This window comes from Choloepus didactylus (genome assembly GCF_015220235.1).
Source record: "Choloepus didactylus isolate mChoDid1 chromosome 11 unlocalized genomic scaffold, mChoDid1.pri SUPER_11_unloc1, whole genome shotgun sequence".
NCBI classification, from domain to species: domain Eukaryota; kingdom Metazoa; phylum Chordata; class Mammalia; order Pilosa; family Megalonychidae; genus Choloepus; species Choloepus didactylus.
In genome coordinates, this window is record NW_023637577.1 from 431,339 (window position 1) to 449,629 (window position 18,291).

Consider the following 18,291-nt stretch of genomic DNA (forward strand, 5'->3'; position numbering starts at 1 on the left):
GGGTGGCTGTCCCAGTGAGCACCCAGCCCAGGGCTGCAGCAGCACTTCCAGCCGGGGCTCCAGGTGAGCAGCCTGGGGCTAGTGCCCCTACCTGCCCCCAACCCTGGCCCAGGGCAGAGGTCACTGTGTGCTTTGTGCTTGCCCTAATGCCCATGCAGTACCAGCCCCGGCCCCAAGGCCATTAAGGGGGGGAAGGGGACACAGAGACAGGTGTCAAGAGTCTCCCAGAGGTAACCGTTAAATTATCAATTGGGCATGTATCCTTCCAGAACATTCTCTCTCCTTTTTGGACTCCTTTCTGTTTGGGTGTACATGTTGTTTATATAAAGGTCCCTTGCCATTGCAGTTCTGCTTTCTTTCACTAAACAATAACACATCTTGGAGAACTTTCCATGTCATGATGTGCTGGATCCAATTCTCGATCTGCTGGGTGGTATTCCACAGGGTGTTTTGTTATCTCCTCCCAGCTGCACCCCCTCCTAGCCATCCACATTTGGCTGTTTGCCAGTTTGCGCGCTACAGACAATGCTGTAGGATGAGCCTCCTTAGGCCTGGGAAAGAGTGGTTCTCTGGTGGTATTGCTGAGGTCATACACTATTGCGTTGTTAATTTTTAGTAGAAACTCCCAAACTGCTCCTCAGAGTAACCCTATCAATGTAGCCTCCCAAGAGGGGGGACTGGCTTTCCCTCAGATGTTTCTACAGCGTCCACGCCCTCCCTGGTGTGTCCCAGAGCCAGCCAGCCCCGAGGGTCCCAGACCGTCACTTCCTCTCCTGCAGCCTGTGCTTCATCTCTCCCTGCACCCAGGCTGTTTGGCTGTGAGGACAAAAATAAAACAAGTTAAAGGGTGGAGCTGTTCAACTAGGGATCTCAGTAAATGTGACCTGCTCTCCCAGTGGAGGCTGATCTTTCCCACAGATGTCAAGGGTGAGAAGGAGCCAGGTATATGATGGGGGTGGGGGTGGGGGATGGGGAGTTCCTGGCAAAGAGAACAGCAGGTGGGGAGACAGGGCACTTGATGAGTTTGGAGCAGCCAGGAGATCCTTTCTCCACCTGGGGTGCCTTCTCGGGGCTCCCACAACCCCTTCCTTCCTCTGTCTTAGCACTTACCTCTCTGAGCTGGGGCTGAGTCTCCCCGAAGATTGGGGCCCTTTTCCTGGGAGGTCCTCCCTGCTCCCCCTCCCTAGGTAGGGTCCACACTCTTTCTGGAACAGGGAAGACTATCCAACCAAAGCAGGCAATGGTCAGAATTGGCCGCCTCACACACACACACACACACACACACACACACACACACACACACACACTCTTTCTGGAACAGGGAAGACTATCCAACCAAAGCAGGCAATGGTCAGAATTGGCCGCCTCACACACACACACACACACACACACACACACACTCTTTCTGGAACAGGGAAGACTATCCAACCAAAGCAGGCAATGGTCAGAATTGGCCGCCTCACACACACACACACACACACACACACACACACACACACACACACACACGCACACACACTCCAGCATCTCCCACACTGGGCTTCAGATGCATCCAAAGAGGCCCCAGGGGGACACACTTGGAGGACATGTCCACACACAAGCAGAGGACAGCCACCAGATCCACAGACCAGCCTGTTGCCTAGAAGGGGTTCGGCTCAGGGAGCGCCCTTCCCTTCCCTTGCTTTCCCTTACTGTGTCTGTCTACCTCTCTCATGCTCCTCCCCTCCCCTGCCCCCCCCCCCAATACTCTGTGCCGTCAGGAACAGAGGTTCTGACAACAGGAAGTCAGAAGGCACATCCTGAGGTACCCAAAAGCTTCCTGGCATTGACCTTAGTGACAGAGGCAATGTGGTTTGGTGCAGCAGGTGGGGTAGGGGTCAAGGAAGGAGGATACCTCATGGCAGAATAATAATTATTATAATAACAATATCGTACATCCAGGACATACCCAGCTGCCCCAAAGCCAACTGCAAAATCCATATGTACAGAACCGTCTCTATAGGTGGAGGGGGGGGCTGCCCACCTGCACCCCTCCCCAGCCTGACTCATACCAGCGCCCTGGGGAGGGGCCCGGCCCCTCCTCCTGCCCCCCTACCAAGGCTGGGCACAGGGTGGGGAGGCTGGCACTGCCAACGCCGCCCCTGCATGTCAGGCATGCCTGCACCCAGGGGCCTGGCTGCAAGGTGTGGGTGGGTGAGCCTGTGTGGGACCAGGTGGTGGCAGCCGTAGGGAGGGGGTGGTGGCTCCTCTGAGCCCTTCCCCACCCCCTCCTGGCTCTTCCTGTGGGCCTGCCCGTGGCAGGAAGGGGCCAGGGACACTTGTGGCACAGACAGAGCATGCAGAGCGGACCCATGGCATGCTCGGCCCGCCAGGTGCCATGCAGCTGGCCTGGACTGTTGGGCAGCTGTCAGAGGGCCGGGTGGGCAGTGGAGTCCGAGGGACCCCTCGTGGGCGGGGCCGCTGATTCAGTCTGTGCTGGGGCTTCCTGGGAGCTGGGCTCTTGGGTGGGCAGCTGCAGAAACTCCGGAAGCACCAGGTCCTCTTTGCGCAGAAGACCCCTCTGGTCGTGGGCACCGCTGCTCTGCACACGGTTTAGCAGCTCCACCAGGCCTGGGGGGCAGCAGCAGAGTTGGGGGTGGGGTTGGGCACTAGTCCAGCTCCTGCAACCAGGGCTCCCCTCCCAGCCCCTCTGGTACCCCAACCTGGATACCTCTCAGCCCTCAGGTTCCTGCCCCTCAATGGTGCCTAGCCCCCCATCTCAGCTCAAAGCCCCACACCACGTTTGCCCAGTTCCTCTGGCCCCCAGCCCACACCACCCCCAATGTACCTTCGATGTCACAGGTCTGTCGCTTCCCGGCAGTGCTACTGTGCAGCTGGGCCAGCGAGTGGGGATGGGCGGCCTTATTCTGGGTTCTGGGAGGGCCGCCCTGCAAGAACGTGGGGTCAGAGTCACAGCCAGGGCTGGGGAGTAGCAGTGGGCAGAAGTGGGGCGCCCTGCCCCTGGCTCACCTGGCTGCGGTGGGGGGCTAGGTCGCCGGCTTCGGGAATCTTCGCATCTGCGGCAGACAACGCCACGGTTCGGGTTCGCCTCCCTACCCCATCTCACCCCACCCCGACCCTCCCCTTCTCCTGGGCCCGCGCCGTCTCCGGGGGTCCAAGCCCCAGGCCCGACGTCCCCTACCTGGGAGGGTCTCCAAAACCAGTCTCTGGGCCGCCACCGAACTCACGAGCTTCTCCAGATCCAGCGGTTGCGTCTCACCTGGCTGCGGGGACAGGTCAGCAGCCTCCGGGACAGGCCGCCCTGCTCCCCGCCGCCCCACCCCTGCCCCGCAGCCCCGCAGCCCCGCCGCCCCGCCGCTCACCCGGAGCAGTGCCACCTGCTGCGGGCGGAGGCCGTGCTTGGCCAGGATGGGCTGCAGCGCCTCCTGCAGCCGCTTGGTGGGCCTCGCCGAGATCCGTACCACGCGCTCCAGCACCGCCGACTCCAGCCTGCACGGGACCCCAGGGGCTGCCGAAGGGAAGACAGGAGGCCCCGCCCCTCCCACCACCCACCCTTGGAAACGACAGAGGGGGCGGGGTCTTAGCCCTGGAGGCGTGGCCGACACGGGGGCGGGGCCTGATGGAGAGACCTGTAGCCTGAACACCGCCCCACTTGCGTGTTGGGACCCGGGAGTCCCCAAAGCTGCAGGGCGGCGCACTCACTCGAAGGTGATCCTGTTCTCCAGCCGCACTTCCTGGTCCGCCAAAACGGTACAGTCCTGATCCAGGACCAGGGCCTTCTGCGAATGCCAGGCAGGGTCTCATAGTCTCTCCCCTTTATTCGAGCCATCGCAGGGGTCCCAGGGAGCCACCTTCACTTCCTTTCGTGGCTGCCTAGGGGTCCACCCACCCCGGCTGGACGCCTTTCCTCCCCCAACGCCTACCCTTGGTCAGCCAGCCACCTAGACCTCGTCCTTTGCTTGGCACCAGTTCATTTCTCTCCATTCCCATGTGTTAAGGACACTTCTTGTCTCCTCACTGCAGAAGGGGGCACCAAAGCTCACCCCCAAGTCTATTGTGAGTCCAAAGGGACGTGATGCAACTGGCACCATGCCTGACACATAGTAGGTGCACAAACTGCCCTCAGAGGCCCCACATCCTTGCACCAGCCCGGGGATGGGGCAGGCAGGGGCAGCCTCCCCGCCACACTTGATCTGTGCCATGCTGCAGGGACAGATGGGGTGTGGGTGGTGAAGTTATATTTAGCCCGACATGAAGGCCCTGTCTGGGTGTTGGCGGCTGCCCTGGTGGCCTGAAAGAGTGGGCAGAGCTCCTTCCCACTGCTCCCCTGACGCCCCCACATCCCAGGCCCCTGCACTTACCCACCTCTAAGCCTTTGCTTAGGCTGTTCCCTCTGCCTGGAATGCCACAAGCTCCTCGCCATCCACGTCAACTCCTGCCTCTTCCATGAAATCCAGCCAGAAATGCCTACCTGCCCCCCAGAAGCCCCTCTCTGGAGGTTTGACACCTCAGCCCCTATCCCATTCTGCCTGGGTCACCTCCAGTCTGTGGGCCTGGAGGGCAGAGCCCAGGTCTGTGTCCCTCTGCCCACCCACCTGGCAGGGCCTTAGCACTTGTATTACCAGGCGAGTGAAACCCTGACAGGGCCGCCTGGAATGCAGCACCCTTCCTTTAGTTCCCTCTTACTGGATGGTCTTGTTTAAAGCAAGTTTTTCTCTGGATTCCTCTTTAACAATTGATGCTAGTTTGCACCTTATGGAAAGTGTTTCTTGCATTAGGTGAGGTCAGGTGTCCCTGATGGCAGGAGGCGAGAGCTCTCCCCACATGGCCATTTCAGGGATGGACTGTGAGGATGGCAGTTGGAACTCTGGGAGTGATGGGTGGGGGGGTGGGGGGTGCATTTCCAGCAGCAGTTCCCCCACTCCCACCACTTTTTCTCCCTGTGACCATCCCAGTGAGGAGGATGGATGGAGTAGGTGATGGGGAATAGGATTTTCGTGGGGTGAGGGTAGATGTCTGGGTTTGAGTGAGGAGTTGGGGCTGGGGTTGATTTGGAGTTGGGGTTGCAGGGGTGAGCCAGAGTTAGGAAGGGGACAATGACAAAGATCAGGGCTGGAACTAGGGTGGTCCAGTGGATTAGGAATGGAGTTGTGGTTGTGGGTCATGGTTGGGCAGAGAGACGAATGGGTTGGGGTCAGGATCAGGAAGGGGTTAGAGGTAGGGGCCTGGCCATGCCTGTACCTGTTCATTGCCCAACAGGTAGACCTTGATGTCAGGTAGGGAGAGGCCTCGTTTCTCACAGATGCCTGCCAGCATGGAGCGGATGGTGAGGCCGGGACGGGCCAGGGCCAAGGAGGCTGTGCCGTCAGGCAGGTACACGCAGCAGTACTTCCCTGGGCGGCTCTCACTCTCCCCTTCCGTGCTCCCCAGGCTCCTCCTGTGGCTCTGAGTCTGGGCAAGAGTGGGGATGGGGCTATGTGTACATGTGCAAAGGTGCATGGGCAGGTATGTTCACCTGGGCCCACACACGTCCAAGGGCACACCTGTAGGCAGGCAAATATATGCTCTCCTACAGGAACACACATGTGCACACCCATGCATATGATCACCCCAGACAGATCCACCCAGTGACATACACACAGGCTGGAGACACACAAGCAGATGGGATCCCCTCCCCCAGGTACGCATCCAGCAATGGAGACCCCCACATGTCACATGCCACCAGGCAGAGGATGTGCGCCCATGCCCCTGCATGGCGTCCAACTGGGGAGAACGGGAAACAAGTAAGAAGGCTGAGGGGTCGCCGGTGCAGAGGGAGCTGGCAGATGCGAGCCCGGACGTCGGGACTGGAAAGGAGGGAGGCCACGCCAACGGGCCTGAGTAATGGCCCTCGTCTCCCCCAGCAGTCGGCTCACCTCGGATTTGCTGCTGACGAAGGCAAGAAAGCCGAGGTCCAGACTGGCGGAGGAGTTGAGGGAGCCCTGAGATTCCCGGCGCAGGCCCGAGTTTGCTGCCCCGCAGGGCAGCTCTGGGGGAGGGGAGCAATGAGCCGAAACAGCCCTTCCTCCCCTCACCCACCCCTCGGCCCAGGCCCCTCCTGGACTTTGGCGCCCTCCTGCAAGAGGGGTCCCGCGTGGTTTGGGTCCCTGGAAGCGTCGCTGCCTTGGGGGCTCCCCAAACTTCTGAGGTCTAGCCTGGGAACCGAAACACCCCGGGGGCGCGTTGGTGGTTATAGGATTTGGGTTTTCACAGACTTACAGGCTGTCGGGGTTGGGGAGTGGGGCACAAGAAGAAGGAAGAGGGAGTTCCCAACCTTTGCCCAAACTCCCGCCGCCCCTCATGGCTGCCTCCCGCCCCTGCCCTCACCCCTGCGGAAGGACTTGCGAAGCGGGCGGCCCCCAAGGCCCTCAGCAGGCGGCAGCTGTCCCAACTCCTCCACACCCAGTGGCAGCGACTTCCCGGGCTTCAGCTTCGGCTTCTGCGGGTACAGGGAAGGCGCTGGCACCGCGCGGGACCTTCAGCCCGCACGCCGGCCGTGTGCACACACCCGCGATCTGCACCCAGGGGCGTGCCTCCTGCATGCAGTCCTCTGGGGCTCCTGCCTCCCCCGGCCCCTATGCCCGAGGTACCTTCCTTGTAGCATCGGGGCTGCCCAGGCGCGAGGAGCCCGGTTCCCGCAGGGGGCGCCCCTCGGCCTCGGCCAGGAGGCACTCGCGGTACAGCGGGGACTTGACGAAGCGCGCATAGCTGTCGAACTTCATCAAGTTGAAGATCTGCGGGGCAGGCGCGGGGACAGTGAGTCGGAAGGGACGATCTGCGTCTTAGGGGGCCAAACCCTGCTCCCAACCTAGGAATGGGGCTCCCAGCCTCTCCTATTCACGTCTGATCAGGATACCTACCTCCAAGGCCGGGGATGGCACCCCTGCTCCTGGCCCCGCCCCTGCAGCAGCTAGGCCCCACCCCCAGCCCCTCCTTCACCACTAACACCCCCCCCCCCCCCCCCGTACCGCTCCCTAAACCAGGCCCTGCCCCTGCCTTTGGCTCTCTCCCCGCCTCCAAACAGCTCCTCCGCCACTATGGCTCCGCCCCTGGATCCGACCCGCTTCGGCTTCCATGTCATCCCCCTTTCTAAAACCACGCTCCCTAAACCCCAGTTGTACCCCCGGGGGCCGCTCACTTGCAGCTGCTGCTCCCGGAACATGTCTGGCCGCGGCTGGGCCAGCACCTCCTCGCCGAGCCAGGCCTGCCGGTCGATATTCACGGGGCTCAGCGCCTGGCTGGATAGGAATTCCTGGTAGATGCTGCGGGCCTCCTGAGCTAGCTGGCGGAGGAGAGGCAGAAGGAGGAAGTCAGGGGGCTGCGAGCCCAGTGGGTGCCCTGGTCCCCTCCCCACTGCCCCAGCTCCTCTTTGTTCCCACCTGCTGGGTGTCGCTGGCCGGGATCTGCTGGAAGCGCTCACAAGCCTTCCAGAAAGTGACGTTCTCGGCGCTGAACTCCTTCTTCAGGAACTCCTGGGGAGGGGATGGGGGTGGGGGGTCAGAAAGAGACACAGAGACCAAGTCAGGAGACATGGTTAAGGAGATTGGGACAGATACAGAGCCAAGAAGCCCAGCCAGACAGATAAGGGGCAGACAGACAGAAAGGGCCATATCCCGGGGCACAAAGAGAAAAATGAGAGGCCCAAAAGGCACAGAGAGATGGAAGAAGAAAAGTTCCCACTCTGGCTGGCCCCAGCCACTACCATCCACCCTCCCTGCCCCCACTTACTGTAAAGTAAGCCAGGCCCAGTGGGTCCTGCAGCAGCCGCTCAAAGGATAGGGCCCAGCCAGCCACAGGCTGCTCCTCGGCCGTGAAGGGGCTGCTGGGGCCGCTGGGGAGGCTGTGGATGCTGAGAGAGCTGCCGCGGCCCCCCTCATCCTGGCCCTGGGACCCTGCTGTGCTGCTCAGCTCTGCAGGAGGTTGCACAAGTAGGGGTGAGCTTTGCTGCCTTCCCCAACCCCTGGCCCGACCCCATCCCCAGGTAGGCATCACCTTTCCAGTTACCTTCCTGGGAAAGAGAGCCAAGGAGCCAGGAGTACCCCCACCCTGTCCCCAGCCAGACTTCTGCCACCCCCAATCACTTACCTCCATCTGAGACAGCCAGAACCTAAAAGAGACCCGAGGTAAGAAGTCAGAGCGGAGTCCAGTGAGAATTCCCAAGGGGATGATTCTGGGCCCAGCCCCCAGGAGCTGGAAGTGTGCTCTCTTTGGCTTGGAGGACCATGCTGGGTAACCCCAACCAAGTCACTGCTTGCCCAGAGTTTTGCCTCTGCTGTCTCTGCCTCCCCTTCAAGACATGTGTCAAGTACTGTGTGTGCTGGGACTCTGGTCAGGTACCTTCTAGCCATCCTTAGCTCACTCCTCCCCCAGCCCAGCTCTGCGGCAGGATGGGTAGGAGCACAGACTTTTAATCCTGTCCCTGCCATTTACTAACTGTGTGACCTTGAGCAGGTTACCTGACTGCTTTGCCTCTGTTTCTCCATCTGTAAATCAGGGGAGACTTACTGATTTATACCAGTAACTTACTTCCTGTGGGGATGGGATGAGTTTAATCTATTTACAGAGTATAGAACAGTGCCAGTTGTGTGGTAAATCAATATGTCATTGTTTGCTCTGTTGTCTTTGAGAAAGGACAGGCCAAAGATCTCTTCCTTGCATCTGCTTCCTCTTGGGGCCCAGGGTCTCCCATCGGCCCCACCCCAACTTGGGCAGAGCAGAGGATGCCATGCTATTGAAGAGAGCGGAGCAGGGGTTCTCAAACTTTGGCATGCAGTAGGATGACCTGGAGAATGATACGGGGATTCAGGATCAGTGGGTCCAGGAAGGGGCCTGTGTCTCCCTGTTTCTAGCAAGCTCCCAGGGGAGGCTGAGGCTGCTGGTCCACGGGCCACTCTGCAACTAGCATTGCTGTAGAGGCCAACTCCATCACCCCCTCCAGTGCACACCTCGGACTTCCCTGGGCATCCCAACCCTTAGTGAAACAGGAAAGGCATCCTCTCAAAACTCCTCTTGCAGCCGTCTCCCGTGATTCCCCTCTGTGCCAGTTTGGATATATTATGCCCCCCAAGAAAAAGCCATGATCTTTTAATCCAATCTCGTGGGATATTGGGATTAGGTTGTTTTCCATGGACATGTGACTCACCCAACTGTGAGTGACACCTTTGGTTAGGGTGTGACCTCTGATTGAATGTTTCCATGGAGATGTGGCCCCACCCATTCAGCATGGGCCTTGATTCGTTCACTAGAGTCTTATAAAGGAGCTCACAAATAGAAGGACCTCAGAGATGCAGCTGAAGGACACATTTTGAAGATGGCCATTGGAAGCTGACACTGACGTTTTGGAGAATACCATTTTGAAATGCAACGTGGGAGCAAGCAGATGCCAGCCACATGCCTTCCCAGCTAACAGAGGTTTTCCAGATGCCAATGGCCTTTCTCCAGTGAAGGTACCCTTTGTTGATGCCTTACCTTGGACACTTTATGGCCTTAAGACTAACTTTGTAACTGAATAAACCCCCTTTAAAAAAGCCAATCCTTTTCTGGTATTTTGCATTCTGGCAGCCTTAGCAAACCGGAACACCCTCCTACCTTTCTAGCAACAGCTACAGCTTCCTCATCAACTCTTGCTTGACCCGTGGCAGCCTCTGCCCCTCCCTGGCTCTGTCCTTGGTGCTTTCTCTCAACCCACACATCCCCAGCTCCAGACACACATAGCCAACTTCCTCTTAACATCTCCCCTCAAATGTTCCACAAGCCCCTCAAACTCATACAGTTCCTCATGGAATCCACCTCCGCCCCCACAAAAGCAAAGTGCTAAACCAGCTTTCCTGCATCTTCTCTTTTTTTTCCCCTTCACCTGGGCTCCCCATACCAGGGCCTGAGTCATCCCCAATCTCTCCTCCCTCCCTCTCACCTCCTACATTTTTTGTCACCAGGAGCTTCCTACCCCACTCATCCCTTCTCTCCATTCCCACTGGAAGTAGGCCAGCAAACATCTCCTCCCCTAGGGAGTGTTTCCCTACCCTTCTTGCTGGAATCTGCTTCTCTGCTTTCCACCCCCAACCCCCAGCACCCTGGGGAGCCCCCAGATCACAGAGCAACCATCTGTGGGCCTGTTCTAGCCTGTGGCTATGTAGGCTATTATTGTCATCTTGGCTCTTGGAATGTCTGTTTGTTTGTTTTAAATTTAAAAGGGTCTCCCACAATTAAAAATCAGGAGCTTTTACATAAAACACCAGTTCTCTGTCTCCTTTTTTAAAGACTGAGACTTCAGCAACCTTGAGCCTCTTTCCAACATAGCAATTCAGCTGTCACTGAGAAGCAACCACCCCACCCCCACCCCCAAAAGGGGCGCACACTCTCCTCAGTGGCCTCTGGGACCTATTTGACACATACATGTAAGTTACTTGTGAAGGCAGTGGAAGGCAGGTGCTCCCAGACTGCTTGAGATCAAATTGGTGCTGTGTGACCTTGCGCAAGGTACTTAACCTCTCTGTGCCCCCATAGCCTCCCCTGTAAAAACAGGGCAAATAATGGAACTGACTTCCAAGGGTTGTTGTGAGGATTAAATGAGTTAAATATAAATAGGAACCTAGAACATTAACTGGTATATAGTAAAAGCTCAAGGACTGTTAACTATTATTGTTGTTCTGTTAATATTGGTGCCTGTTCCCAGCTTCAGCATTTGAGGCGGTGACCCCTGCCATAGAGGAAAGGGCACAAGCTTTGGGATTCAAACTCCAGCCCTGCCTTTTTCTAGTTTTACAACCTCGGGCTCATCCCTGTGCCTTGCCTCCCATCCGAGTTGCTGAGATGGAGGAAAAGTTTGTGCAGAGCCTGGCTCAGCATGGAATCAGTTCTGGTTCCCCAGGAGGCCTGCCCGCCCTCCCTCCCTCTGCACACCCCCACCTGACCTGCTTTGTCAGAGTCATCTCCCTGAATGCATCAGTGCTTCCCACGGCTACAGGAGAAAGCCCCAACTCTTTGGGTAGGTGAGGCAGTGGGTGGTGTACAGCAAGGAGGGAGGGGAGTTGAGGCTTTTTCCCATGGGGCCCCAGAGTCTCTTTCCAGTCTGTTCTTTTCCTTCCTGGGAGCTGGACACTACTGCTCATTCTTGCACCTGCCTGTGCTCAGCATTCTTCTCCCAGACTGCTCTGCGGCTGGGTTGCCAGCCTGAGGGATGCTCAGTTACCTGGAAATCATCCTGACCCCCATCCCCTCTTTGCTCTGGCTGCCTGGAGCCTCAGAGAGGGCAAAAGTCTCCTAGGCCTGAGCCAGCTCTCACTCCTCTCTTGTTTGGCCCTTTGAGGTTTTATTGATTTATTTTTTTACAGTAAGTTTAATTGCATGTCTTTGCCTGAGGGAGAGCCCCCAGCTTCTCTCCAGGCCCCGCTTTCCCTCATTGTCCCTCTGGGCTCCACTCCCTCCCCTGGGGGACACTGGGGTTGCCATTTTACAAGCCTCACATCCCACCTGAGCCTGAGGAATGTTCTCTTTCTACCTCACCTATTTCTCTCCCCCTCACCTCCACCCCACACTTGCTCAAACTTTTCTATCCTCCCAACACCCCTATACATTCCAGCTTCCTGCTTTGCTGTTTCCTCTGCCTGGATATCTGCCCCTGTTCCCTGCTCCAAACCACCTCCCCAATCTCTGCCTGTTGATATCAGTCACCCCCCAAACACCAGGCCTCCTGGAATCCCCCTTCCAACCAGCAATTTGCCCAGGTCCCAGCCCCTGTCCCTGCTGGTCTGGAAGGCCCTGGAGAGCAGGCCTGGTTTGTGGGAAGGGACAGATCTGAACCCCCTCCTTGCAAAGTACTCTTGCCCCAGTGCTCCAGAGCAGCTGTCGGGGACCCTGGGCGGCCCCCCTCTGACTTCCCCAGAGGCCCTGGCACCCCCTTCACCAGGGATGCCCAACCTCTGAGTGCCTGGCTGGCCGAGCAGCCCCATGATCTGCTGCCTGAGGTTCTCCTCCCTGAGCCCTTTGTGCCCCACTACTTGTGGATCATACAGTTGGGGCTGAGATCAGGGGTGGGGGGTGGGTAGGGATAGAAATCTTGCAGTGGGAGGGAGTGTGGGGTGTGGGTGGAATTCAATTCCAGTTCCGCCACTCACCACTCACGGAGCAAGTAACTTCCCTTCTCTGAGCCTCATTTTCCCCTGGGGAGCCCTGGGCTCAGCCTTCCCGACCTCCTGGGTGGTTGTGAAGGCGGCATGAGGCCCCTGTGGGAAAGCACCAGGTCTGCAATGGGCAGAGCTGGGCACAGATGCCCACTACCCAGAGATCTGGCCACCTCACTCCACCCCAGCCTGCTTGAGGAGAAGTGGTGGGTGAATGGGAGAAAAAAGGGAAGGAAGGGTGAGGAAGGGTGTGGTTACTAGTGACACCTCCAGCCCATGGTCAGGGCTCCTTTTGCCATGCTGATTTCTTAGGAAATGGGCCCAGGGGGACCCACTGGTACCCAAAAATGCTAAGGTGAGTTCCAACTCACCTGAAGGCAAATGCTTCCTGAGCTCTGACAGTGTGACAGGTACCCTCTGCAGCCTGCATCTGTGTTCTCACCCCATCCTTATGGCCTTATATCATTCATTACTCCCATTTTACAGCTGGGGAAACTGAGGCCCAAAGAAGTCACATGGAAGTGGCAGAGCTGAGAGTAGAATGCCTGACTCCAGAGCTTGCGGTCTTCTCCTGCCCCAGCTGCCTCCTCTTGTGGGCAGGAGTGTACCTGGGAGAACTTGGAGGCCTCAGGGCCTTGGCCCTTTGGGGTCCAGGTAGGCGAGGTCAATTAGGGGTGAAAGGCACAGGGGCTCCCCTTGAACCTGCTCTTTGGAGAGGTCTGACCTTGAAGGGAGGGCTGATTTACTGAACATCTCTTCTGAGCAGGGCACTTTGCACGGTCCTCTCATTTCATCCTGGCTTGGGGAAACTGAGGCTCCAACATAGTCTCTAGGTGCCTGCCCCCAACCTCCTTCAGCCTGAGGCCATCCTGCTCTCGAGTGCCCAGCCCTGAGCTGGATTCCAGGAACACAGAGAAGGTGCAGTGAGCTCTGCCTTGTAGTTTTCCTCGTTGGGTGGGAAAGTCTGATGGTTCTCATTCCCCCACCCTGAGAGTGACAGAATGTGGTAATTGCCCCATGCCCCTGCATGCACCCCCTGTGTTCCCCCATTCCAGAGCCTTGTCCACGGCACGCACACACACACCCCAGGTTGCATGTCCCTTAAGGGCCATCTTCTATGCCACACTGCCTGAAGTTAGTTGAGACATCAGTGCCTCCTCTGCTCTCCCTTGAGCTTTATCTATCCCCAAAACTTGAATTCCATTCTCCTGATTTGCCCCCCTGCCATTTGCGCCTCGCCAGACTGGGAGCTGCTGGAGAACAGAGCCTAGGCTCGTGTGCCTGGGGCCAGAGTGCCCAGGCCAGGGCTGGCACACACAGCAGATCCCAAGGAGGGGGTGATAGGTGAATGAGTGAGGGAGTGAAGAAATGAAGAGGCAGTTGGGGCTATGGGAAGATGTCTCTGGAGAAGCGGAGCTGGAAGCCACTGTCTCCCCATGACAGGTTTCATTGCAACTGCCTGACAAGCTGAGAGTGGCAGAAAGACAGGGCTGACAAATGGAGCTGCCTCAGCAGGGGATGACAGAGGGTGGGGGTGCGGGTGGCAGGTGGAGGGGGCGGGAGCCCAGACGCCAGGCATTCTGGGAGGTGAAAGAACGCCGGGATTAGGAGTCACACCGGCCTGGGTCCAAAGGCAGGCCCTCTGACTGACATTGGGCACATCATTTACTCCTCCAAGCCTCCCTCAGGATGGAACTTGTGGAAGGAGATGCTGGGCCCACGGGTGCTTCTCTGTCCACCTCCCTGCCCAGATGCCACGCCAAGACACCTGTCCGTTCACCCCGTCCCAGCAGGGCAGTGCTCAGAAAGCTGCCCGTTGACCTGGGAGCTGCTGAGCTGTGACCCTCAGGCTTCCAAGAGGTAGCACAGAGAGTTCAGAATGGCAAAGAGAGAAACTGTGTGTGAAGCTTGCAGAGAGGAGCTAGGGTGTCCGTGGACTTGATGAGACTGAGGATGGAGCTTGGGGTGCCCTTCCTGTCCTGAATGACTTTGGGGTAGAAAGATCAAGGATAGATGCAGGAAGGGTAGAGACTGGGTCTGTATTGGTCCCCTTCCAAGACAGCTGCCCTGCAGTCCTGGCTGCTGTTCCAGAAGCACCAGTCCATGTACCCCATTTTCAAAAGAGCAGCCCTCCCAGGGGGGAACCTGGACCTGCCCCTCCTGGGCTGTGGGGTCTGGACATGCAGGGAGGGGCTAGCTCTCCCAGGAGTGGGAGAGCAAGGAAGAGGGGTCCTTCTTGAGCTTTCAGAGTTGGGTTGGTGGTAGTGACAGTGAGTTGGGGTGCTGGGCCAGCTTTGAAGGGTTTGGCTCCCTCCCACCCAGCCATTCTTGGGCTGGACAGTGAAAGGATGTCTGAAGGACAAGGGGTAGAGACAGGTCTCAGGAGGCAGTGGAGGGGTGGGGAGTGGCTCAGCTTCTTGGTGAGGCAGGAGATCCTTGAAGAGGACTGAGAATGTAGGGGGACATGGGACTGACATTTACAGAGCCCCCACAGTGGGTCAGGGTCCTCATTGTCTTCATTCCATTTAATCATCTCAAGCCTTTGAGATCCGTTCTGATATCCTCATTTTACAGATGAGAAAACTGAGGCTCAGAGAGGACCCCTGGGTCCAGTGGGTCTTTGCTGCATGGTAATAGGTTGGGCCAGGTGGTGGAGGACCAGGACACTGTCCGACCTCCTGGGGTTGGGAGGAGGGGTTGGGGCTCTGCCAAGTGGATGGGGGGCCCAAGGAGGGAAGGCAACCCCAGCACAGCCTGCCCCATTTGCCGAGTAAATGAAGAAGCTGGACCCTTAGAGAGCAGCTCTGATCCTGGGGCCAAAAGCCAGGGAGAGGGTGTAGGGGGGTGGGGCAGCTACAGCCAGGGACACCCTAGTGCCCAGCTCCCCCACCCTTCCTGGAAACCCAGGGATAGATCAGGTAGAAGTTGCACGAGCTCCCCCCTCCTCCCCAAACCTGGCCTGACCCTGCTGACCAGTCTGCCCAAGGACGGTTACTTCTGGCAGAAGAAGCCTCTGGAGCAGTTCTGGCTAGAAGGCAGTGACCCAGCTAGGGCTGTCCCTTACCTATCTGTCCTGGGGGGGATGGGGGTGGGCAGGGGTCAAAGTGCATGTCACGATACAGGCAGCCCCAGATGGTGCCAAAGTAGCAAGTAAGGGAGCAGTGGAGATTGGACCAGAGCTTGTGCCCTCTCTGCCCTGGCCTCATCCTCAGGATTGCCCCAGGCCCCCAGCACGGCCACCTGGAAGGTCCCACGCCCTGCCGCTGCCTGTCCCCAACTTCTCCCCCACCTGCCGGCAGCGGGGCAAGCTCTTGCCTGGCCCTGCCGGGTGTGTCTGCTGGGCTCCTCCCTGGGTGTGCCCACCCCTCCCCGCAGCCCTGGCCCGGAGCCCACACTCACCATGCGCCCGTTAGGGACGCCCAGGTGCTTGGGCTTCCCTGGCATGCCGCCGCGATCACGGGTCCCCGCCGTGGGGGGCGCCCACCATTGGGGACTGTGGGCAGCACTGGCTGGAGCTCGTGCGGCTGGCGATGGGGAGAGCCGGGCTCCGCCGCTACGGGCCCTCACATCCTGAAACACCAGCTCACTACCTCTTTTCTCTGCCACAGGAAGTGTCTCTATAGAAACCAAACCACAGAAAGAAGCAAGGTCTAGGAGAGACCGAATGCTTCTTCCTACACACACACTCACACACACACACGCACGCACACGTTCGCGCGCGTGCACACGCCGCCAATGCAGCCATGGCAGCACCCCACGCGGGCACCAACACATGGCAGAGGCTTCGGTGTGCCCAGCCCAGGGAGATCCCGGGGCATGTCTGGGCACACAGAAGTGTACACTCAGGCACCTATGGGGGTTCCCGCAGACACGCATGTGTGGGCGCTGGGACCCATGTGCCCACATGTGTACTTTTGTCTCAGCACACACTTATCTCACACCTACTGTGTGCCAGATATGTGCACACTCCGGGATAGCCCTCCCCCAGGCAGTTGTGCCTGTGCAGGGTTACCCTCCCCACTCTACCCTCACACCCACCCCTGCAAGCTGCCCTCCCCACACACCAGGGGAAGGGAACAGGTACCTCCGTGCCCAAAGCCATGGAGTGCATTCACACCCATTCCTAAAATCCCTGCCTCAGTGCAGCACTGTCAGCTGCAGTGTGGCACCCAGCCCTCCTTGCCCGGGCCCAGTCCTGGATGGATTCAGGCCTTTTACCCAGGTCCTCAGTAGGCTTCTCTGTTACACATACACATATCCACTACGACGACTTATATTTTTACTCTAAGACTCAGCTTAGAGCCCTCAAGTTACCCATCACCTGGTTGGGGCTACTCTTTCTATGGAGACATGGCAAAATCCTTCCTCTAGAATCCACCCCCCACCCCTCTGCCCCCTCCTAGGGCTGAGACCTGAACCCTTCTGTGGCAGAAATGGGGCAGCTCTTTACCACCAACTAATGCCCTCTTCCTCCTGGGCACATGGCTAAACTTGATTTCCCAGACTCCCTTGCAGGCGGGCACACCCATGTGACCAGCTCCCACCAATCGGATGTGAGTGGAATGCTACAAGCCATTTCTGGGCTCAAGCTTTTAAGAAGCAGGTGGGTGCCCTCCACACCCCCTCTTTCCCCTTTAGCTGGCTGAATGCAGAAGAGGATGAGGGGGTCATGGAGCCACGAGAAGGAAGGAGCCTGGGTCTCTGTGTCAATGCATGAAGGCAAGCCACCCATCAACCAGGGACACCAGCTTTTTTAAAAATTTTTTAATTTTTTATTTCAATTTTATTGAGATATATTCACATACCATGTAGTCATACAAAACATACATTCAATTGTTTACAGTACCATTATATAGTTGTGTGTTCATCCCCCAAATTAATTTTTGAACATTTTCATTACCACACACACAAAAATACTAAGAATAAAAATTAAAGTGAAAAACAACAATTAAAGTCAAAAAGAACACTGGGTGCTTCTTTTCTTTCCCCTCATTTTTCTACTCATCCATCCATATACTGGACAAAGGAGAGTGTGGTCCATATGGCTTTCCCAATCACATGTGACACCAGCTTTTGACTGTTATGTGACTGAGAAACAAATTTCTGTTTTATCTGAATCTGAGCCATTATACACGTTAGGACTATTTGTTACAGCAACTAGCATTACCCGAGTGAATATCTCTCTTTCTCAGCCCTGAGTTGCTTCTTTTTAGAAACCCTGCTCCAGGCCATGCAGATATGGGGATTCAAACAGACTTAGTGTGTGTGTGTATGGGTGGGCGGGTGGTGCTGTGGCCCTGGAACATTGCCAATGGTGGTCTTAATAAGGTGGGTGATTCTGTCATGTGCCTGTGAGGCCTTGTACAGCGTGTGATGTGAGGGGAGGCTACCTGTGTTGTGCCACAGATCTGGGCCTAGACTTCATCGGGGACTTTACAGTTTACAGTGTCTTCTCCCAACATGCCTTTATTTGATTCTCATGACCACTTTGTTGAGTGGGGCTCGTTATTCCCATTTTATAGAACAGGAAACTGAGGCTCAGAATGAAGTGAGTTGCCTGAGGTTACACATCAAGTTAAAGAAGTGCTGAGCTGTGAATGTGTGTGCTTGGGTGCTCGGAGTTGGGCCCAGGCCACCACCAGGTCCCAGCAACTGATCTTCCTCCTCCCTCTAGAAGCTCAATCCCAGGCTCTGCCTGGGAGCCTCTCTAAGGCTGTTCTCTCCTGCTGCTGCAGAGATGCCTCTGTCCACCATGGAAACCAATGCCAGCTCTTGAACACATCTTCACTCCAGGGGCCGCAGCCAACCCTGGGACCTCCCATCTCTTGACCCTTATCTAGTTTTCTCCCCTCCTGAGGGTGGTAGGGTACCTCCATCCCACACTACACTGGTTCTCAATTTTTCCCTCCCTGGCTTCCCACAGGGGATCAGTTACTGGTGTCCAATCTCCCTCTGGGACTTCTCCTGACCCTCCTTCTCTGTGGAGACCTCCCTGGCTCAGGCTTTGTCCTCTCTTATCTAGTAATAATGAGCTCCTATTCCATCTCCCAGCCTCTGTTACCCATTGCAATCTCTTCTACTCACTGTAGCCAGAGAAACCCATGCATGTCATTCCCATGCTTAAAACCAT

General features: G+C 57.3%; 1 protein-coding gene across 1 annotated transcript; it reads right to left on the reverse strand.

The window, feature by feature from the left end:
• Window positions 1-1,900: 1,900 nt before the first annotated feature.
• RGS14 (regulator of G protein signaling 14) lies at window positions 1,901-15,815 on the reverse strand. Its single transcript, XM_037823103.1, has 15 exons — window positions 15,561-15,815; window positions 8,125-8,146; window positions 7,768-7,949; window positions 7,419-7,511; window positions 7,178-7,321; window positions 6,630-6,773; window positions 6,367-6,478; window positions 5,916-6,028; window positions 5,242-5,451; window positions 3,703-3,779; window positions 3,363-3,489; window positions 3,182-3,263; window positions 3,010-3,056; window positions 2,828-2,927; window positions 1,901-2,610 (listed from the first exon to the last, which is right to left on the reverse strand). Exons 1-15 carry the CDS (start codon window positions 15,603-15,605, stop codon window positions 2,408-2,410), a joined length of 1,701 nt encoding a protein of 566 aa, XP_037679031.1. The 5' UTR covers window positions 15,606-15,815; the 3' UTR covers window positions 1,901-2,407.
• Between the last annotated feature and the right edge of the window lie 2,476 nt (window positions 15,816-18,291).

Excerpts from the sequence above, each read along its gene's own strand:
- RGS14 (XM_037823103.1), bottom strand. The coding sequence starts at position 15,605 with ATGCCAGGGAAGCCCAAGCACCTGGGCGTCCCTAACGGGCGCATG. Across the intron at positions 8,147-15,560 it reads GCGTCCCTAACGGGCGCATG|GTTCTGGCTGTCTCAGATGG; the intron begins GTGAGTGTGGGC and ends GGTCTCTTTTAG. Across the intron at positions 7,950-8,124 it reads TCTGGCTGTCTCAGATGGAG|AGCTGAGCAGCACAGCAGGG; the intron begins GTAAGTGATTGG and ends AACCTCCTGCAG.